This window comes from Chrysemys picta, chromosome 7, assembly GCF_011386835.1.
Source record: "Chrysemys picta bellii isolate R12L10 chromosome 7, ASM1138683v2, whole genome shotgun sequence".
In the NCBI taxonomy this organism is placed as follows: Eukaryota; Metazoa; Chordata; order Testudines; family Emydidae; genus Chrysemys; species Chrysemys picta.
Genome location: NC_088797.1, coordinates 129,017,712 through 129,039,833, shown reverse-complemented (window position 1 = coordinate 129,039,833; position 22,122 = coordinate 129,017,712). Strand labels below are relative to the sequence as shown.

Sequence of the window (22,122 nt, the reverse complement as noted above, 5' to 3'; positions counted from 1 at the left end):
CTCTGCCCCCCCCATACACACACTCCCATTGGTCCGACCCGGCCCGGGGGCGGGGTCACTCTCTGCCCCCCCCATACACACACTCCCATTGGTCCGACCCGGCCCGGGGGCGGGGTCACTCCCTGCCCCCCCCCGTACACACACTCCCATTGGTCCGACCCGGCCCGGGGGCGGGGTCACTCCCTGCCCCCCCGTACACACACTCCCATTGGTCCGACCCGGCCCGGGGGCGGGGCTGCGGCTGGCTGTCACGTGCTCCGGGGGCGGGGCTCTCCGGGCAGAGCCGGTCCGGGTCCGGTCCGGCGGGCAGCGGCTGTAGGGCCCGGCCCGGGCACCCCCCGGCAGGAGCCTGCGTCATGGGCAGCTGCGTGGGGCGGCCGCGCGGGGAGCGCCCGCCGGCCCCGGGCCACCCCCGCAAGCGAGCAGGTGAGCGGGGAGCTGCACCCCCGGGAGCCGCCCCGGGACCCCGCGCTCGGTCCGCGCTGGGGGGCCGCGGAGTAACTCCCGTGACACCGCCGGGGCCGCCCCCGGCACCCGTCCCTGGGGGGGGTCCCCCCGCCCGGCTTCCAGCCCCCGGCACCCGTCCCTGGGGGGGTCCCCCCCCCGCCCGGCTTCCAGCCCCCGGCACCCGTCCCTGGGGGGGGGGTCCCCCCGCCCGGCTTCCAGCCCCGGGCACCCGTCCCTGGGGGGGTCTCCTCCCCCCGCCCGGCTTCCAGCCCCGGGCACCCGTCCCTGGGGGGTCCCCCCCCCGCCCGGCTTCCAGCCCCCGGGCACCCGTCCCTGGGGGGGTCTCCCCCCCGCCCGCCCGGCTTCCAGCCCCCGGGCACCCGTCCCTGGGGGGTCCCCCCCCCGCCCGGCTTCCAGCCCCCGGCACCCGTCCCTGGGGGGGTCTCCCCCCCGCCCGCCCGGCTTCCAGCCCCCGGCACCCGTCCCTGGGGGGGTCTCCCCCCCCCCCGCCCGGCTTCCAGCCCCCGGCACCCGTCCCTGGGGGGTCCCCCCCCGCCCGGCTTCCAGCCCCCCGGCACCCGTCCCTGGGGGGGTCTCCCCCCCGCCCGCCCGGCTTCCAGCCCCCGGCACCCGTCCCTGGGGGGGTCTCCCCCCCCCCCCGCCCGGCTTCCAGCCCCCGGCACCCGTCCCTGGGGGGTCCCCCCCCCGCCCGGCTTCCAGCCCCCCGGCACCCGTCCCTGGGGGGGTCCCCCCGCCCGCCCGGCTTCCACCCCCGGCACCCGTCCTTGGGGGGGTCCCCCTCCCCGCCCGGCTTCCAGCCCCCGGCACCCGTCCCTGGGGGGGTCTCCCCCCCCCCCCCGCCCGGCTTCCAGCCCCGGGCACCCGTCCCTGGGGGGGGGGTCCCCCCGCCCGGCTTCCAGCCCCCGGCGCCCGTCCCTGGGGGGGGGGGGTCCCCCCGCCCGGCTTCCAGCCCCCGGCGCCCGTCCCTGGGGGGGGGGGTCCCCCCGCCCGGCTTCCAGCCCCCGGCGCCCGTCCCTGGGGGGGGGGTCCCCCCGCCCGGCTTCCAGCCCCCGGCGCCCGTCCCTGGGGGGGGTCCCCCCGCCCGGCTTCCAGCCCCCGGCGCCCGTCCCTGGGGGGAGACGGGGGGGTCCCCCCGCCCGGCTTCCAGCCCCCGGCACCCGCCCCTGGGGGGGGGGTCTCCCTGCCCGGCTTCCAGCGCCCGTCCCTGGGTGGGGGGGTCTCCCTGCCCGCCCGGCTTCCAGCCCCTGCGCTCTGGGCTCCCACTTCAGGCGTGCGACTCCCCGCACCCGCTGGGCACAGACCAAGGCTGGCACAGCACCCTGCTCCGCCCGGGTCACCGTAGCGTGGCTGTCCAGCCAACGGGGACCTAAGGTACTTCCAGCCCTGCCAGAGAAACCCGGCGGCCCCTGGGACTTGTAGCTGGGTGTAAGACAGCTCCCAAGTGTGGCTGGTGCTCAGGGTATCTGGCCGGGCCCAGGAGTCTGCCCTGTGTAACGGGGCCGTGTACAATCCGTGTACACACACACATCAAACGGGCGTGTGCAGCCTGTATGGACCAGCGCCGGGGGAGTGACAGCACCTAGCACCTGTGCCGGCCAAGCCATGCCCAGAAACTGCATTCCCTGCCCCAGCCATGGACAAGTCAGGTGTGATGCTACCTGTCATTTCCCTGCTGGGCGGCGCGAGGTGGCTCTCCAAACGAGCTGCTAGTGGTACGGCCTATCCCCGTGTCCGGGAGCTGTTGGCAGAGGGTAGATGTTCCGCATTGAGTATTGCGCTTTAGCGAGAGGCCGGCCTTAAAGAGCTGGCTAAGTCTGAGACCGCCAGAGCTTTGCCTAGCTCCCCAGTGCGTTGGGGCCAGCCTGTATGCTGCCCTGCCCTGGGGCTGGCCACATACGCCCCAGCAGACTGGGTGTGCTTTGCCCCCCATTTGATTCCAGAGCCTCTGATATCCCCTTTGCACCTGAAGCAGAATCTAGCCCAGACGTGTCATGTTACCTGGTGTCTGGAGAGTCTTTCCCGTGCGGAGCAGGGTTAGCTGGGACCGGCTGGCTTTCATCAGGCCTATGTTGTGTGAATAGCTTTTCCGGGGGGCTTAGGGACAAAGGGAAGAAAGCACGAAACCCAAGTGCTCTTCCCCCTGCTGCTGCAGGACACAGGCTGAGGATGGACAGGGAGAAATACCCCCTGGGGGGGGCTTGCACAGCTGGGAGCATCGTGCCACACTTCATGTGAAGTCTCACACTTTGGATACTACCGGAGACCAAGCAGGGACTTGGGTGGGCCAAAGTTCTGCTGGCAGGAACCTCCTCATCTGTTCTGCTTTGGCATTTCCTGAAAACAGCGCAGCAGATTCTGTCCCGGCTCTTTATCCACCTATGGAAAAAGGGGCCCCTTCTGCCAGTGCTTCAGGTGCCTTAAAACTTTGTTTGGAGGCTATTCCAAGCTCCCTTCTCCGGGAGCTGCGGTGAGCGAGCAGCTGGAGTTGTGTATTGGGAGCATTCTCAGCGGAGTTCCTGTTGACATGTTGTCGGGATTGTGCAAGTGCAAACCTTGTGGACTAGACTGAGTCACCTAGCAACAAACCCAAATATCCACCCAAGTCTGATTATCTACCGCCCTTCCCCAGGAAACAGCCACACAGAGCACAGACCTGCAGAGGGGATGTCCCCTGCTGGGATCCTGTCAGAACTTGGGCTGAGCAGGGGTGGTCTTGGTCAACATTTGGATGGGAGAATTGCAGGGAAGCCGAGTGTCGGGAGAACGGGTGTCGTGCTAGTGATTCAGTGGAAGAGACCCTGGCTGCTCGTGAGCCTTAAAGATCCCCGGGGATTCTTCTGGGAAGTTGTTTCGTGAACCTCCGTGGGCTGGCTGAATTCTAACCGGAGAACTGCTTTGTGTCTGCGGTCTCCTGCCGTTTCAGCTGGCTGTGGTGTGCATTGCGCTGTGTCCTAAGCTCTCGTGCCGTTGCTGTTACACAGCTGCCATGCTGCACCTCAGAGGTGGATGCATATCAGTGGTGGGTCCCTCCCTCCTTCGCAGAGGTGTTGTGATGGTTAATTAGTGGTGTGCCTGGGGACTGTGGGAGGGCTGTGTTGATTGCACGGTGTGACTGCAGATTACGCCCGTGATAAGCAGCTCCAAGCATTCCAGGCACCAGCCACGCCAGGACTGGGGGGCAGAGTGGCTGTGGGGCTGACTCACGCTCCCTTCCTGTCACGCACTGGCGAGAACTACTTTGTTTGTGGGAAGCAGGCGAGGCGAAACAGGCAGCGGGGGTCACGGGGTGGGGAGCAGGGGCTGTGAGCCGCACCTTCCCAGGGAGGGGAATCCCAGCATGGCTCCCGGACCTGAGCACGGACAGGCTTGGCGCCAGAGGGGTTTTTCTGTAGAATGCCAGCAGCTGGGGCCCCAGACCCGACCAGTTTATCCTTGTATCGGGGGTAGCCGTGTTAGTCTGTATCTACAAAAACAACAAGGAGTCCGGTGGCACCTTGAAGACTAACAGATTTATTTGGGCATAAGCTTTCGTGAGTAAAAAACTTGAAGAAATGAGGTTTTTACCCACGAAAGCTTATGCCCAAATAAATCTGTTAGTCTTCAAGGTGCCACCAGACTCCTTGTTGGTTCAGCTTATCCTTGTGACCCCGGCACGGCCGAGGTGGGCAGTGGGGGAGAAACACACTGCCAGAGTTGGCTGTTGGACACCAGGCAGCCCAGCGGGTTCCGGGTGCCCAGGCACCGGGCAGCCCTGCTCCAGCATTGGCAAAACTCAGTGCGCTGCTGGGCACTCCCCGGGACATCAGGCTGCAGCGTCTAGTGCGCGCTCTGCGGCCTGCCTGAGCCAGCGCCGGGCGTGCCAGCGTCCAGGCTCCGGTGGGGAAGAGGCCTCATGGGGGGGCGAGGGGCGTGCTGTTGCTCACAGCTGGATGGGAACGTGGAATAGCCGCTGCTAGCAGCGTCGCTTACCCGGGGCCTGCTTCTCCCCAGCCTCTGAGCCGTACCAAGGGGGCTGCAGGACTCTGCGGGCGATTGGTGTCTGGGCTCTGCCAGCTTGGGTCTGTCCTCGCTCCTTTCCCCCAGCTCGTGGCAGGTGTGAGCGGATTCACTCGCGCTGGCCCTGCTCTGCCAGCCTGTGAGCTCGTTACCTGGTGCCCGCGGTACAGCCAGACTGGGCATGGGCCTCTCTGCGTGTACGGAGCAGAGCCGCCACTCTACTAACGCAGCGTCTGGCGCCCCATGCCCAGCTCCTTCCACCTGCTGTGCTCCTGCCTCCTTTCCCGGGGTCACCACCCCCCACCCTACTGATCCCCTCTGCAGCGCCTGGCGGGGGTGACTCCTCACAGACCTGCAGGCACTAATTAACCGGGGGTCCCAGCTGCGTGGCCATGCGAGGTGCTTCACAAACAGCTCCTTGCTGCCGAGCTCCCTGGGGCAAAGCTGGGGCCTGGGTGCCCCCTGCTCGCATCAAAGCCACGGGGTGATCACGGGGCCTCGCCTTGGTCCCCCAGTCTGAGAGTCTAGCCCTTGTCCCAGGTGTAGCTGTACTGCTGCCCCCCCCCCCGGCTGGGCAGGGAGGCCCAAGTCGATTTTCAAACTCGTGCACTTAGCCATGGGCTGGGGAGTCGGAGCTGAGAGCTGGACTCCTGCCTGGGCCCCACGGGAGCGAAGGCCTCCTCCAGGCTCCGCCCGCCCTCAGCCATGTGCATGCTCCCCCCAAGGGCAGCGCTGGGGGAGCAGAGCCCGGAGGAGGCCTTCGCTCCTGTGGCCGGACTGACACCTCGCCCCCTCCTGCCGTTCGGGGCATTGGCAGCGACTGGCCTGGGGTCTGAGTCGGGGGTGCTGGGGATCTGAGTGTGGCGAGGGTGGAGCAGCAGCTCCTCCCGGAGAAGCCAGGTCTGCGTTCCTGCAGGCCCCAGCTGTGAGCGCCAGCTGGCCTCGCCTGGGTCACCTTCTGCTTTCCCCAGCCCGTCCGCTCCCCACCAGACGTGCTGACTGCTTAGGTGTTCTTGCAGAACGTCTGCCCCGCAGCACTCCTCGTGCTGTCCCACCACGGGCTCCTACAGGGCAGCAGGGAAAGTCTCCCCAGGGTGCTGTGAAGCTGGGAGCACCGAGCTCTGGGGGAAGTCACTCGCGTGTGTGGGGTGCAGGTCGGTCCCGTAGCTGGGACAGCACCTGGCTGCGTGCATGGGAGCCAGGGCTGGTGCTCTCGCTGCGTGGCAGGAGCCCCAGGACTGCAGCTAACTGGTGTGAGGGGGGTGCAGCCCACCGAGACGCCTGAGCCAGGCTGGCAGTTGGGGTGGAGCATTGCATGCTGGGATCTGCTCATCGTGAGTCGCACTGTAGGGTTCATGGGGCTCGTCCCCAGGCTGTTGGGCTGAGGTCAGAGCGTGCCACTCCCAGCCCAGAGGAGGGGGATGGGCAGCGAAACCTGCTCCCCCTGGAGCAGCCGCCCCCCCAGCTCTCCAACGCACGCCTGGTGACCTGGCTGGGCCCATCTCAGGCTGGGCCCTTTCTTCCCTCTGGCCTTCCCCTGCGTTGGCAGGAGGCTCCGGAGTTCCTCCCGTAGCACGAGCTGCTCCCTTCGCCCCAGAGGTGGCGGCTGGGGGCCTGCCCCAGCTCAGGTGTGCAGCGCTAAGGACTCCTCTGGGGAAAGGGGTGAGCTGGGGCCCAGGTAGTGAGCACTTTCTGGAGGGGAAGGCGGGTGGGTCGCTGGTGCTGCCTGGATGGGCCCAGGGACTCTGCCGGTTCCCTGGTGGGCGGCTACCCCAAGCATTGCGTGGACTCCCAAGACGTCTCCCTGCAGGTTTGGGGTGCGCAGCCCTGGGGTGGCACCTGCCCCACTCCCCCCGGCTTGGACAACGCTCCTCCCAGGGGCAGTTTGCCGGCTGCGGAGCCGCAGATCGTGTGTCTGTGCAGTAAAGGGGCTGGTCTCTGGACGGCGGGGAGCCGGCCAGGCCTGGCAAGGTTCACAGTGAGCCGACAGCTGGCTTGCGAGCTCCCCTCTGCCAGGCTGGAGCATTGCGGGGCTGGTCGCCCGGAGCAGCACGGGGCTCGTCAGGGGAGAGTGCAGGGCCGGGGCTACGCTAGGGTGGGGATCTGCAGCGTCCTGCTTGGGTTCCAGCCTGGCTGGGTCAGACCCCGGCCTGGGGGCAGCTCCTGGCAACAGCTGTTGTAGTGGGGATTCGTCAGGGGTGGCAGGGGGCCCCCTCTCGGGAGCTAGGCTGAACGCTGTGTATCTGTTGCTGCTTCGTTACCGCATCGGGTTCAAGTGTCTCCGGAGTTCTTGCGCCCGTGTGTGTAAAATCCCCAGGACTCCCCGCAGGCTCAGATCCAGGCGTCCCGGGAGGAGACTACGGGGAGCCGGGAGTGCGAGGAACAGCTCCCTGCCGGGGATGGATCCATCCGGGGCCACCCCTGGGGGACGGACTGGGAGCCCCAGCGCTTGTCTACGCCGTAGCTACGTTGCTTGGAGTGTGAGCGATTCCCCCCCGAGCGCCGTGGCTCCGCCGACCCAGCCCCCTGTAGACGTGGCTCAGCCAATGGAGCGATGCCTCTGTCACCCTAGCTACCGCTGCTCGGAGATGGGGAGTTCCCACGGCGATGGGAAGAGCAGCCCCAGCCCCGTCGCTGTGCCGCTCCGGTGCCCACTGCGTGGAGGAGCCCCTGGAGCGAGGGCAGCTATAGGGAAGGCCCCTTGGTGGGTGATGTGCCCTGGCAGAGGGTGAGGGGGGATCTGGGCACCGGAGCATGGGCTGGACTGGCCGGGCACGGTAAAGGCCTGTGCCCTGGCCGGACTAGGTCCGTGCTGTGTGGGCAAGGCCTGCTGCCACTGCAGCTTGAGCCCTGAGCAGGGCCGCCCCCAGGCTGCATGTGCTGCCCCCCCAGCACCCCCGGGTGCTGAGCAAGCTCCGGCCACATCTGCCCCAGGTGCGCACGGCTCTGGGACCCCGCTCCAGAAGCAGCAGCCTGGGAGGTGCCCTTGCAGGGGCTCACCCGTCGCCCGGTGGGCTACCCCGTGTGGCTCTCGGCCTGGCACCCTCCATTACAAAACTCCCAGCGCCAGTCCCTGCCCCTCCTGCTCACATCTCGCAGGGTTTGCCCCAGAGCCCTGCAGACAGATACCCAGTTCTAGCCCTGCAACGACTATCCCAGCTGCCGGCCTTAGCCAGGTACCTGCTGTACCACTTTGGGGCTTCCTGCCTGAGTAGCTGTCACGGAGTATTGGGGAACTCAGGGCCCTGCACCCCCGGCTTCCTGCGATTCACCATGACTCTCAGCCAGCCAGTAAAGCAGAAGGTTTATTTGGATGACAGGAACACAGTCCAAGACAGGTCTTGCAGGCACAGACAACAGGGCCCCCCTCAGTTAGGTCCAGCTTGGGGTCCCAGGGCATGCCAGCCCACCCCCCTTGGGGGGTCAGAGCCATCTCTGCCTCCCAGCCATCTCTCCAGCCTCCTTCCAGCCTGCTTCCAGCACTCTGCCTTCAGCGACCCCTCCCACAGCCTTTGTTCAGTTTCCCGGGCCCCGGAGTCATCTGACCTCCAACCCCCTCCTGGGTTCTCATGTTACAAGCTCAGGTATGTTCCCTTGGGCCGGCTCCCATCCCCCGATGCAGACCATCCTAGTCACACTCCCCTGTCAGCATTCACACACCCCAGCAAGAACAGTCCCAGTTCGTCACATCTCTCCCCCCTTCGAGACCGAACTGAGCAGGGTCACTTTAGCCAGTGACCCGGGGAAGTTCGAACCTACCCCCGTTCCCATGGATGCCCCCGCATCCCTCCAGTTCCTTGGTGAGAATTACACCAGGCCCCTTCCGTTCCACGCCCCCCCTTAGGTCGGGGGTGCTTGATGGCACTCGCAGTTCGCATGTGGGAAGGTTTATGCGGCCTGTGCCCTTTTCCCACCCCCATACCTCTGGGGTTCCAACTGGGCTGTGGTCTTCTCCCAGCGCTCCAGTCTGGAGGTCTGTGCTTTGGGCTCTCTTGGTTTAGAGCCGCCCTTTTAACCTTGGCCACCCTCTGGAAAGGATCCTTTATGCTGGGCAAGGGTCCTAAAGCTCTTTTCCCCTTGTCCCAGGCCTTCCTCCCCCTCTGACAGGGGTCACAGGATCCGCAGTACTGTCGGACAGTAACAAAGACCCCAGGCCAGTAAAAGCTCCGTAGCAGCCTCTGCTGGGTACGCCAGGTTCCCTGGTGCCCTGAGAGGGGAATGTCATGGGCCCGGCACAGCAGCTGGCGGCGATACTTCTGGGGTACCACCAGCTGCCTCCTGATCCCCCCTGACTCCATTTTCCCTGGGGGAGCCCATTCTCGGTACAGGAACCCCTTCTCCCACAGGAACCTTTTCCGGCCACCTCGTCCCATGGTCTGTACCGCATTGAGGTCGGCCAGGTCCCTTATCTTCCGCAAGGAGGGATCTCTCTGTAACTCGGCCTGGAACTCAGCAGCTGGGACAGGGATGGCCACCTGCTCTTTCTCGCCCGCTGGGTCCGAAGCTGCAGCCTCCCTGCGCCGTGTCCCTGGGCGTTCCCTCCCCACCAGGTTAGGGTCCTGCGCCTCAGGCAAGGCACCCCCCCCAAGGCCAGGGCGCAGTGCCCCTCGCCGGCTCTGACTGCGGGTCACAACTAAGGCGGTCTGGGGGCTGCTTGGCCAGTCCTCTAGGTCCCCCCCCATCAACACCTCAGTGGGCAAATGGTGGTGCACTCCCACGTCCTTGGGGCCCTCCTTGGCCCCCCATTTCAGGTGTACCCTCGCTACGGGAACCTTGAATGGGGTCCCGCCCACCCCGGTCAGGGTCAGGAAGGTGTTGGGCACCACCCGATCTGGGGCCACCACCTCGGGCCGGGCCAGTGTCACCTCTGCGCCCGTGTCCCAGTATCCATAAACTTTCTTCCCATCCACCTCCAGGGGAACAAGGCACTCGCTCCGCAGGGACAGCCCCGCGCCAACCCTGTAAACGGAGAACTTTGAATCCGGAGCATCTGGCCCCCCAGAGAAGCTGGCCTGGGGCCCTTCTCTCTCTTGAGCAGTTGATAGGCTGCCAGCCCCTCTTGCGTTAGAAGCCTGCCCCTCGTCCGTCTGGGCCTCTACCAAGTTAACCCGGTGCGGGTTCGGTCTGCTCAGTCTGTCCTTGAGCTTGGGGCACTGGGCCCGAACGTGGCCTCTTCGGCCGCAGTAATAGCAGCTCAGGTCCCGTGGGTCCCCTCGAGCCGGTCGGTTGTCCCTGACGCTGGGCATTCCCCGTGGGAGGGGATTCCCCATATTCCCCCTTTGGGAGGTCCCAGGGTGACTCTCTCTCTGCATCGCGGCGGGCCTGTTCCTTTGGGGCTCCTCCCTGCCACCCCCTGACCGGCTCTTTACAAACTCATCAGCCAGCTGCCCGGCGTGTCGCGGGTTCTCTGGCTTTCTGTCCACCAACCACAGCCTCAGGTCGGATGGGCACCGCTCATACAGTTGCTCCAGTACCAGCAGTTTAATCAGGTCCTCCTTCGTCTGGGCCCCACCAGCCCACTTGCTGGCGTATCTTTCCATGCGGGCGGCTAGTTGCAGATATGAGATCTCAGGGGTTTTATCCTGACTCCGGAACCTTTCCCGGTACATCTCAGGAGTCAGCCCAAACTCTCGTAGCAGGGCCTTTTTGAATAGTTCGTAGTCCCCTTTCTCTGCCTCTCCCAGTTGGCGGTACAATGCCACGGATTTGGGGTCCAGTAAGGGGGTAAGGACCCGGAGTCTGTCCGCGGGATCCACCCGGTGCAGCTCGCAGGCCGTCTCAAAGGCCTCCAGGAAGTCATCCATGTCCTCCCCCTCCTTGTATGGGGCCATGATGCACTTATCAAAGCCCCGTGCAGTCCTGGGTCCCCCCTCACTCACCGCAGCCGGGGGTTCGCTGCCCTTCAATCTCGCCAGTTCCAGGTCATGCTGACGCTGTCTCTCATTCTCCTGTCTCTGTCTCTCTTTCTCCTCCCGTTCACGCTGATGCTGTCTCTCATTCTCCTCCCGTTCATGCTGTCTCTGTCGTTCACGATCCTCCAGCTCCCTCAGTTTTAGCTCTTTCTCCCATTCCAGCCAATTCCGCTCCCCGGATGCCGAACGTCGCCGGGAGGATCCTCTGCTGGCCGGCGAGCTTCGCCGGGGGGACCCCCTGCTGGCCGGGGGGGTCACGGCGCCTTCGGTATTTGCTGGGCTCCTCCCCACCCTTCCCCTAGGCATAGGAAGGAGGGGTCTCGGGAAGCCCTCAGCAGCGGGCTGACCACTCCCAGCTGGGACAGACACTGGTGCCTGCGCTGCATTTGCCAGGCTGCTTCCCTGAGACACAGGGATCAGTTCATTCGCGCGATCTTCCGCCTCCAGCTGGGCAATGAGCTGTTCTTTGGTGAGCCTCCCAATGCGCAGCCGCCTCTGCTTGCACAGCTCCACCAGGTCGCTCTTAAGCCGCTTGGCATACATCTTCCTGCTGGCCACTCACCGGCCTGTGTGCTCACAGCTCCCCACAGTTCCCAGGGGGCCCCCTAGTGTGCCAGCCCTTCTCGAGGTCACCGCCTCTCCGCCAGGGTCGAGCTGCAGACTCCTCCGCCCCTGGGACCACTCGCTGCGATCCCCCCGGGGGACCCTGTTACTGCAAAAGTCCTTCTCGCTGGTCACACACTCCCAGGGGTAATAACCGTCTCTCTCCCACTCTTCAGCAGGCCTGGTTCCCGTCCATCCCCCTTCGTTTTACTGCTCCCCAGTCACTTACTGCAGGAAGCGCCGTCCACGGGGTGCAGTAGATCCCACCGCTGCCACCAGTTGTCACGGAGTATTGGGGAACTCAGGGCCCTGCACCCCCGGCTTCCTGCGATTCACCATGACTCTCAGCCAGCCAGTAAAGCAGAAGGTTTATTTGGATGACAGGAACACAGTCCAAGACAGGTCTTGCAGGCACAGACAACAGGGCCCCCCTCAGTTAGGTCCAGCTTGGGGTCCCAGGGCATGCCAGCCCACCCCCCTTGGGGGGTCAGAGCCATCTCTGCCTCCCAGCCATCTCTCCAGCCTCCTTCCAGCCTGCTTCCAGCACTCTGCCTTCAGCGACCCCTCCCACAGCCTTTGTTCAGTTTCCCGGGCCCCGGAGTCATCTGACCTCCAACCCCCTCCTGGGTTCTCATGTTACAAGCTCAGGTATGTTCCCTTGGGCCGGCTCCCATCCCCCGATGCAGACCATCCTAGTCACACTCCCCTGTCAGCATTCACACACCCCAGCAAGAACAGTCCCAGTTCGTCACAGTAGCCTCCTGTGTCAGTGAGTTCCACAGGTGGCTGAGCTCACATGCTCTAGCACCGTCAGCTCCGTTGGCAGGGCTGTGCAGCGGCTTTCAGGCAAGTGTCTCCCATGAAGCTGCCGGGGCGTTGGGAGCCAGCGTGGCATTTCCCGGGGTCTTGCGAGAATTGCTAGGGGCTCTTCAACAATGGCTCATGCTGCCAGTGGCCACACCACGTCGCTATGCCCTGACTCCGAGGAGAGCATGCCGGGGCTGGAGCACTGGGGTCCATGCTGACCCAGAGGGGCCATGCCCAGCACTGCCCTGAGCAAAGCCATAGACACCACTGCTGCGTGGGGCAGGGGACAGCGCGCCAGCAGCCCCTCCCCGCAGAGCTGGTGTGCACCAGGGGGCAAGTGTGGAGGGCTCCCAGCATCATTTCCTGCTGGGGGGGTCTCTCCCTGTGCCAAGGTACCAGCCCGGGCTCGCTGCCCGCTGGTACCTGTGCACGCTGCGAAAGGGTGCTGGGTCTCTGCAGAGCCGCTCTCGTTCCACGGGGGCCAGGGATTGGCTGCGCTTCAGCTGTCCCTGGCGCTGTGGGGAGCGATGTCGCTGGTTGGGGATCCGGACCAGCTAGGAGGGGTGGGGAGCAGGGCAGCCCTGGGCGACGGGGGCGGAGGGCCCCGGATCCTGTTGGCCTGGCCCCAAGTGCAAGAAGTGGCCCAACCTGTCTTGGTTTTCCTGCGGGAGGCCCTGGGAGCTGCTGCGGGGGCGGGGGCTGCCCGGGCCAGGAATAGAGCGTCACAAGGCAATTAGAGACAGCGATAAATAGAACAAGCTTAACTCCTGCGTCCCTGCCTGCCGCGGCCTGCCTACCTCCCTGCGTGGGGCACCGTGCGCTGTTACCACGTCTCTAACCGACCTCCCGCCCTGTCTGCTCCCGCACTGGCCTGGCCCAGCTGCCTGGTGTCGGCTTCTGGCCGTCCCCCTGTGATGGGAGCAGAGAGGGAGTGGCGGCCGGCTGGGCCCATAGGGCTCCACACAAAACCAGCACTGAGTGGTGCGGGGAGCCATCCTGGCCAGCCTTGGGGGTGGCAGCACCCAGGACTTCACTGTCGCTCTGCCCTGCAGGAGTCCAGCACACGGCAGAAATGCACCTGCTTCTGGGGCGCGAGGGAGCTGCGAGCGGCACGAACCCTGGCTCTAATGCCCAGGCCGGGCAGGCAAGACCTTGGCCTTTGAAGGCCTTCGCTGACAGTCCCTGGCCCCACCACCCCAATCCGTGGGGCAGCTGCTGTGCCCGGGAAGGAGGAGCTGGGTTGGCCCTGCCAGGGCTGGAGCTGAACTCATTGGTCCCGTGGGCACTGCTCCACACCGGAGGGAGCTGTGGTGTCTGCGAGCGCTCCCCTGGGTGCGGAGAGATGTGGGTGCCGTTGGCCCCATGCACGGTGCTGGCGGTCGCTATGCTGGGCCTTGAAAGTGAATTGGATCCGAGCTCTGCCCTCACTGCAGCCAGGTCTTACAGCCTGGGGCGTCTGGAGCCGGCGAGGCTGCGCCCAGAGGGGTGAGGGCAGCCCAGGCGGTGACGGCCAGGGGCCTTGGCACCCCGCACTCAAGGGTTGGATCTTGGGGCCCTTTCTCTGCAGCGGAGCAGAGCCCTGCGGCGAGGGGGCCCCGACTGTGGCAGGCGGGTGAGGGGCCGTGTCCTCGCAGTGTCTCTAGTGTGTCTGTGGTGCTCGGGTCCTGTCTCCCCAGCCCCGCCCGGAGGGTCCCAGAGCCGCCTGGACTGCACTCTTGGCCTGACGCTGGGCTTGTGGCTCCGCTCCCTTTGGGGGTGGGGTGTCCTGTGCCCCTGGGCCGTGCTGGCACATGGCAGCGCTGCAGTGAGCGGGGCCCAGGTCGGGGCTCAGAACCGCTCTGGTCTCAGGGCAGCACTTGAATTCAGGCTGGAGTGGTGGGGGCAGGGCCCCCCAGCAGCTTCCCAGGGCCCTTCTCTGTGCGAGCTGGAGCCGACTGCCAGTGTGTGGGGCTGGGGACAGGCTCAGCTGTCCTCTTCAGGATCGTGTGCACCCTGGGGCCCTCGGGGAGGGGTGGGGGCTGTGCTGGAGCCAGGCCTCCCTGTGGGCCAGGGGCTTAGGGGGCCATTGGCACAAGCATCGGGGCTGGGCCCAGGTCTCTTTTCACTGCCCACACAGGCTGCTCTGAGGGCATCGTGCCAGTGTTCCCTGGCTGAGCAGGGCCTGGCGTGCTCCTAGCTGCCCTCGGTGCCGGTGTCTGGAGGGCAGGGGGCTGGTACAGGCTGGGCCTGCATGCGGGCCTGTGGGCGGGCTGTTTTCATGCACCGGAGCACAGGGGAGTGGATGAGTCCCGGCTGCAGCTGCTCTCCCAGCCTTCGCCCTTCAGAGCCCCCCGCAGCCCTGACGCAGCCGTGATCTCTGCCCTTGTCCTGTGCCATGCGGCACTGCCTTGCTCCATCTCGGGAGCCTGGCCTCTGACACAGGCTGCAGAGCATGGGGGGCAGGGACTCCTGCCCTCGGCACCCCACTCCCTGGGCCGCAGCCCCCCAACAGGTGCCCCCTGCACTCCCTGCCCTGGTGCTATCCCCATTCTTGCAGGGTGGGTTTGAACATCCAGCACGCAGAGCAGCATGTCCAGGGCACTGCTCTGCTGGGTACAGGTCACTGCCACGCACTGGCTTACCCAGCCGTGCCCATGGTCCCTGGGGAACCCAGCTGTCTAGCGTGCCCTGTCCAGACACCCAGGAGCAGCCTTTCCCCACGTGCCCTGCGGCCCCCGAACGCAGAGCGAGAGCAACCCTGTGGGGCAGTGCCCGCCTCCTTAGCCAGGAAAGCTCGGGGTGGGTTCCGCTGGGGGAGACAGTGCTGGCACCGGCGGCATGGGGCTGCCTCCGGGCACTCTCTGCAGGACTCCCAGCAGTGCGGCTGGCCAGGCAGCAGGGAGAGTGCTGTGTGCGCCCTGGTCCCCGCGCCCAGGGCTCAAAGTCACAAGACCAACCGACCAGCTGGCTGCCGGCATACAGGCCGCACCCGCACGGCTTGTTCCCTGGCTTTCGGACCCCCGCTGTACACATGGTTCCAGGGCCCCGCTGGTCTCTGTGCGTCTCCGTTGTGCTGGCCTGGCTTCAGTCCTCTGGTGACGGTGCCCTGGCCAGCAGCAGGTCCCTCTCTGAACCCGTGGGTGAGTTATGCCTCCCACCTTGTACCAGGGGGGCACCATGCCTGTTCTACAGATGGGGAAACTGAGGCATGGGCAGCAACTTGCCCAAGGTCACCCATGGCAGGCAGGAAGAGAACCCAGGAGTCCTGGCAGCCCTGTACATTAGTGCCAGTGCATCCTTTCTTGTCTGCTCCTCCCCGGCCCCCAGGAGTGACTCAGCCCTGTAATCCCCACGCTCTGACTCCGGCTAATTCCCTGAGCTATAAATACTGCCCTTGCCAAGGGGCCTCTACTTCCCTGCGGCTGCCTGGCAGGGGGGGGATTAGAGCAGCCGACTGGCAGGGGTGTGGGGCACCTGCCTCCGCCCGGGGCTCCCAGCCAGGCCTCTCCGGAGGGTGGGAGCTGCACCCGTTCCTGTTAGCAGGGGAGCCAGAGACCTGCAAGCCCCCTCTGAGGGCGAGGGAGAGCCAGGGAAGGGGCTGGTTTGTGGATCGTGGCTGTGCCCTGCAAGGGGGCTGGGCAGGGTCCCTGAGACCTGAGGAATGCTGGCCCTCACTCCTGACCCATAGCCCCCTGCTAGCCCAGCCCTGGGTCCCCAGCTCTGCTGGTGCCCCTCACTCCCGACCCTCTGCCCCGTGCTAGCCCAGCCCTGGGCTCCCCCCCAGCTCTGCCGGTGCCCTCACTCCTGACCCTCTGCCCCCGATAGCCCAGCCCAGCACACTCAATATCTACCCCCGAAGCTCCTCCCACCCCTTTCCCTGCCGCAGCATGCCCCATGCCTCCTGCCTCAATGTCCCCCCATTCCTGCTTGTGGGACAGGGCGCCCAGGGAGCCCGCAGCTAGTGCAGGTGGCCTAGCCCAGACGTCTGACCCTCCCCAGGCCTCACCTGCGGTGCCTGGCCCAGTCCTTCCTCTCAGCCGGGGCGGAGCGAGGCTGCGGCTCCGGGGACAGGGCTGGCTGCTCCTTTCCTGCTGCTCTCGCCACTCTGCCCGTGGGTATTTATGATCCATGTTCCCCTGGGCCCAGGCCCTGCCCCATGGAGCACCCTAGCTAAGGTGGGGGGCAGCAGGGGCGGGCAGATGGGTGGGGCGCACAGGGGGCTTGGTCTCAGCGCACAGGCCCGAACGCTGCGCTGGGAGAAAGGGGTCCCTGGGCTGTGCCCAGCTCTGTTCCCCTTCAGGAGGGGCTGGTGCGCCTCAGCTCTGTGGGCACTGCCTGGCGCCTGTGGGGTGTCAGTCCTGCATGGGGCAGGGGAGCGAGCGTGGACTCGGACTGTGCTGGGGGCAGGGGTCTGCAGGCGGGTGCTAGCCCAGAGGTGATGGGAGCAGGGACACCGGCGGGGGGGGGGAAGGGTCTTGAGGCGGGTGTTGGCCCAGAGGTGATGGGAGCAGGGGCACCGGGGGGCAGGGTCTCGAGGCGGGTGCTGGCTTGGGGTCCCTGCTGAGCTCTCCCCCCCGCCCCCCAGGCCGCAGTGAGCCCCTGCGGAAGGAGCGGCCCAAGTGGAAGAGCGACTACCCCATGACGGACGGGCAGCTGCGCAGCAAGCGGGACGAGTTCTGGGACACGGCACCCGCCTTCGAGGGCCGCAAGGAGATCTGGGACGCCCTGAAGGCGGCTGCCTACGCCGTGGAGGCCAACGACCATGGGCTGGCCCAGGCCATCCTGGACGGTGCCAGTATCACCCTGCCCCACGGTAGGCAGGATGGGGATGTGGGGCAGGAACCTGGGGTGGGAGGGGGGTGTGGGGTGGACACATCAGGCAGGATGGGGACCTGGGGCAGGATGGGGGAGGAGGACAGGGACTTTGGGCCAGCAGGGCAGGAGGGGGACATGGGGCAGGGATTTGGGGCCAGAGGTGCAAGATGGGGACATACGGTGGCCTGGGGCCAATGGGGTGGGATCAGCATGGGGGACAGGGCTGGGGACCCACGGGCAGGGAGGGGGATGCGGTGCTGCAGGAGAACTGCTGGGGGTGGACAGATTCCTCTCCCTGTGCAGGGGGAGATACCAGTGGGGCCAGTAAGAATCCAAAGCAGGGTGGGAGGGTTCAGGGGGGCAGCTCATCACAGGGATCTGGGGCCCCACGACACTAACTGCCCTGCCCCTCGTCAGCAGAGAGGCCAGGGCTGACAGGGGCCATTCCCCTCTGCGCTGGGCCCCCGAAGGCAGGGCATGCTGGCTGGGGGGGGTGACCCAGGAGTGGGCCTTGCACTGGGGGAGCCCCTGGAGCCTGCTGGCAGGGGTGGCTGAGATGGGCTGTACCCCCAGGGTGAAGCCTGGAAGCTGTTGAAACCGCTCTGCCCCCAAACCATTCAGCTAGGTTGGCCTCTCAAACGGCTCTGCTGATGACACACAGCCAGCCCCTCTGGGCCCTGTTACAAAAAAATATATGGAGATAGGTGTATATATATCTCCTAGCATCGGCAGGGACCCTGAAAGGTCATTGAGTCCAGCCCCATGCCTTCACTAGCAGGACCGAGTACTGATTTTTGCCCCAGATCCCTAAGTGGCCCCCTCAAGGATTGAACTCACAACCCTGGGTTTAGCAGGCCAATGCGCAAACCACTGAGCTCTCCCTGACTCCTGTTATCACCTAACACAACAGTAGGTGGTGCCACACACCCAACTGAGTCACCTGAGTGCTTTACCTGAGCCACTCATTGACCAAGAATGGAGGCACCAGCCAATGTCCCAGCTCCCGAGCCTTGCACCTCTACTGGACCATAAACCCAGAATGATACCGTCCTGCACAGGGGTCTGTATGGTGCAAGCTCATTAATTAGCCTGCTTCCCCCTCGCTGTGGGGAAGATACGCACCAGCCTTTGTTACAGAGCCGAGATTCCCTAACGCTTCGCTCAAAGACGCACGGGTTAAGATAAAGCAGGTTTATTAACTACCAAAAGATAGATTGTAAGCGATTATAAGTGATAGCAAACAGATCAAAGTAGATTACCCAGCAAATGAACCAAACTGCAATCTAAACCGCAATCTAAACCTAAAATACTAGCTAGTCTTTGAATCAAACAGTCTCACCGTTAGCTAGTACGAGCAGTTTGTAGATGTTCTACACACGGGCAGGAATCCTCTCTTCCAGCCTGGGACCAGTCTTTGTTCCTCAGGTGTTGAGTTGTAGAGGGAGTGAGGCCCCTTGGTGATGTCACTTCCCCCTTTTAGTTTTTCCATACGGCGGGAACCGCTTTGTTCCAAGCCAAGTGCCCAGCTCCGTTTGTGGAAAAATACAGGTACCAAAATGGAGTTCAGAATCCTGTGGTCTGGTCACATGCCCTTGCATGCCTCCCCGAGTCACAGCAGCCATTATCCACAGGCTGTCTGAAGGGTCCCCAGGTGAGGCCAAGCCTTTGCCATGGCCCATTGTTTCTGCTGATGGGCCATTAGCACCATCTGGCTTCTTCCCTGTTGTGCCTGAAAGGCTGTGGGTGTTACCCAGAGCAAGCACATTTGACATACAGTGACATGGTCAATAGTCATAACTCCAGAGACACAAATGATCCCTGCCTACCAATAGGATAATCATATTCAGCAAATCATAACTTTCCCATGGACACCTCACATGACACATTTTGTACAAGGTGCATCATAATTATGTCACAATCATTCCATTAGGATGAATATGGGGCAGCGTCACACCGGTCATCACTGGACCCACACCATCCGCCCGCAGGGGCTCCCTGTGCCCCAGCCCTGCTCTGGGGGTGCTGGGGGCAGAGGCTCCCGGACCCCACTCACCCCACCCGGGATCGGGGGCTCCCTCGGCTCAGCTCCAGGCACGTGGGCAGCTCACGTGGCTTGGGTTGGTGGCTTCTCCCAGATTCAAATGAAGAGCCTCTGAGCTGTGTGGCTCGGGAGGTCCTGGCTGGGTCTAGTCCCGGAGCCCCAGCTCCTCCAGCCAGCTCTCAGATCCAGAAGGAGAATCCGTCTGACCCCTGGCACCCAGGCACTGAGCCATGGTGTCTGAGAGGCCACACTCCCCCTGGGGCACAGGGGATGCGGGGTCTGCAGGGGCAGGGAAATGGGGGTAAAGAGCTTCGGGGGGTGGATTTTGGGTGTTCTGGGCTGGAATACCGTCGGGTTGCAGATTGGGATTGAGGGGCACTATCAGCTATTTTGGGGGCAGGGGGACCCCAGGGCTGGGCTAGCAGGGGCCTGTGGGTCAGGATTGAGGGGCACTGGTAGGGCAGAGCTGGGGGGACCCTAGGGCTGGGCTAGTGGATGCAGCGGGTCGGGATTGAGGGGCACTGGTAGGGCAGAGCTGGGGGGACCTCAGGGCTGGGCTAGTGGGGGCAGCGGGTCGGGATTGAGGGGCACTGGTAGGGCAGAGCTGGGGGGACCCCAGGGCTGGGCTAGTGGGTGCAGCGGGTCGGGATTGAGGGGCACTGGTAGGGCAGAGCTGGGGGGACCCCAGGGCTGGGCTAGTGGGGGCCGTGGATCGGGATTGAGGGGCACTGGTAGGGCAGAGCTGGGGGGACCCTAGGGCTGGGCTAGTGGGGGCAGCGGGTCGGGATTGAGGGGCACTGGTAGGGCAGAGCTGGGGGGACCCTAGGGCTGGGCTAGTGGGGGCCGTGGGTCGGGATTGAGGGGCACCAGCAGAAGGTGGCTCCTGCCCATGCTGTACCTGTCTCCAGCTCCTTCCCCTCACCCCTTTGCTGGCATCTCCGGCTCCCCTGCAGGGTCCCTGACCGAGTGCTACGACGAACTGGGGAACCGCTACCAGCTGCCCGTGTACTGCCTGGCACCACCTGCCAACCTCATCCTGGAGCGGGGCGGCGACGAGAGCACGGAGCCCCTGGAGCCGGCGCCCAGCGCCCGGCGTGAGTTCCCGCTCAAGGTGCGGCTCTCCACCGGCAAGGACCTGCGGCTGAGCGCCAGCCTGGCCGACACCGTAGGGCAGCTGAAGAAGCAGCTGCAGGCGCAGGAGGGCATCGAGCCGGGCTGGCAGCGCTGGTTCTTCTCCGGCAAGCTGCTGACGGACCGCACGCGGCTGCACGAAGCCAAGATCCAGAAGGACTTTGTCATCCAGGTGATCGTGAACCAGCCGCTGGTGCCCAGGAACTGAGCCGGGCCGGCTGACGGGCGCAGGGGCTGCTGGGCTCCAGGGAAAGCCAGCAGGGCCCTCGGAGCCGGCGAACTAAGTCTCCACCCCAGAGGCAACAGCCCGCACTCGCCCGCTGGGCACGGCTGGGCACACAGCCCCGGGCAGAGCCGCACCTGTGGGGCTTGCGCTCGCCTCTGCTCTGCGTCGATCCTCCCCGCCCCTTTGTGCCTGCTGCTGCAGCCGTGGGGCGGGGGCTCCCTGCCATCAGAACACGGTGGCCCCCTCAAAGCCCTGACCCTGGAGGAGGTCTGTACCTGGCAGTCTCGGGAAGGGCTGCCGGGGTGGGCGGGGCCTGTCTCACCCCATCGGCACTTGGACACTCTCATAAAATGGTTTCGAGATTTGAGACCAAACCTCTTCCTGCAGGAGCCCCATTCTCAGGACACCGGGACCCTGCGGTGCCCAGGGCACCTGGCACCTCGGGCTGCCCTCCCGAGCCCAGCTCCTGGGGCGAGCCAGCTTGGGGACTCTGCCCTGCCACATGTCGCCTGGCACCTCCCAGGCAGGCTGGGCGGGGCCGGGCAGGGGGCAGCTCTCCCGGTGTCTATGGGTCTGCGTATTTATCAATAAAGCCTTTTTAGCTTCTCCGGGCCCCGCTGCCTCCAGCGCCTGCTTCCACGTCGGCCAGGCACGGGTACGGGCTGGCCAGGCTGCATGGCACACCTGGGACTGCTCCTTACAGCTGCCCCAGCCCAGCCCAGCCCTTGGCCCCTGCTGGACGGGGTATCGGCCTCACCCCTGCCCCCCCACCCCTCATAGCTCAGAGCCACCCACCCCAGTGCTGCTCCCATGTCATCAAAGGGGGAAACTGGGGCACAGCCAGCCAGCGACTCCCCGGTCACTAGAGCAAAGCTGGGATTTGAACCCAGGCGTCCTGGTGCCCAACTGCTGCTGTAGCCACTAGGTTATGCTGCCTTCTCTGGTCACTGCCTAACTGCTGTAGCCACTGAAGGGCCCGTCCCCAGCGTATGGAGCCGGAAGCAGCCTCCGCCTACCCCCTGGGCTCCTGGCCCCCTTAGCCTGGCCAGCACCGGCCCGGGCTCCTGTCTGAGCTCAGCCACCCGCTGGGACTGGCTGCTCCCTGAACATGGCCCCTTCCCCAGGCCCTCTGGACTCCTGTGGAACATCAGAAGCTGGGCCACTGGCCCCACCTGCACGTGGACACGCCGGCCTGTGCCTGGGGCCTGGACCCAGGGGCTGACAAGGGAGCTTCTAATTCCAGGGCCCGCTGCTCCCGGTGCCCAGGGGCCTGGCTGACATCACTGGGGTCCGGGCACCTCTTCCCATCTCGGCCCATGTCCCTGTGGGCGGGGCAGGCCAGCCGGGCGGGGCAGGAAGACCTGGGCGCTTGCTGCGGGCACCGCCAGCCCCCCTCATCCCCAGAAAGGCCCTGCTGGGACAGTGTGTGTCCCCTTCTCAAGCCCAACCCACCCAGCCCTGACCCCCAGCACAGCCCCCCACGAGTGGGGCATGCAATTGGGCTTGGCTCAGCTCTGCCCCCTGGCTGGGAGGGGCCCGTGCCGGCAGCACCCCCTTGTGGCAGCTGGGGGCTGCGCGCTTGGCTTGGCTGATGTCCACCTGCCGGCCGTGGGCTCTGGACGGTGCTGGGACCCGGCAGGCTGCTCCTCCCGGCGGGGCAGGCTTGGCCCGTTCGCTGCGGTGCCGGTGTCTGTGAGGTGCCCGCCTTGGGGTGACTTCAGCCCCCCTGCGGGGACCTCTGGGGGAAAGGTCAAAGGTCAGCACCAGGAGCATTCTCAGCTCGGGCCGCGGCCCGTGGGGCAGGGACAGCTGGTGTCCCCCACCCCTCGGGAGGCCACCCCATGACGCAGCCCATGAAAAAGCTGGGCCAAAGCAGGGGGTGGAGAGCCCCCCATGTGTTTCACCAGCCCCCAGAGTGTGGGGAGTGGAACCTGTCGGCCCCCAGCGACTCGCACTGACCCCGGGCATTGCTTCCAGCAACGCCCTGCCCCCAGGCTCCCCTGCCCCCCAGGCTTCCCCACCCCCTGGCTCCCCTGCCCTGTCACCCAGCCCCCTGCCCTGCCCCCGGGCTCTCCCGCCCCCCAGCTCGTCTGCCCTGCCCCCAGGCTCTCCCGCCCCCCGGCTCTCCCGCCCTGTCCCCCAGC

At 65.6% G+C, this 22,122-nt stretch overlaps 1 protein-coding gene across 1 annotated transcript; it reads left to right on the top strand.

The window, feature by feature from the left end:
* Nucleotides 1-244: 244 nt before the first annotated feature.
* Nucleotides 245-20,584, top strand: UBTD1 (ubiquitin domain containing 1). The gene is made up of 3 exons (XM_008179802.4): nt 245-426; nt 16,351-16,578; nt 19,575-20,584. The coding sequence occupies exons 1-3, from the start codon at nt 357-359 to the stop codon at nt 19,958-19,960; spliced, it is 684 nt and encodes a 227-aa protein (XP_008178024.2). The 5' UTR covers nt 245-356; the 3' UTR covers nt 19,961-20,584.
* Nucleotides 20,585-22,122: the final 1,538 nt, after the last annotated feature.

Excerpts from the sequence above, each read along its gene's own strand:
- UBTD1 (XM_008179802.4), top strand. The coding sequence starts at position 357 with ATGGGCAGCTGCGTGGGGCGGCCGCGCGGGGAGCGCCCGCCGGCCCCG. Across the intron at positions 427-16,350 it reads CCACCCCCGCAAGCGAGCAG|GCCGCAGTGAGCCCCTGCGG; the intron begins GTGAGCGGGGAG and ends CCCGCCCCCCAG. Across the intron at positions 16,579-19,574 it reads CAGTATCACCCTGCCCCACG|GGTCCCTGACCGAGTGCTAC; the intron begins GTAGGCAGGATG and ends GCTCCCCTGCAG.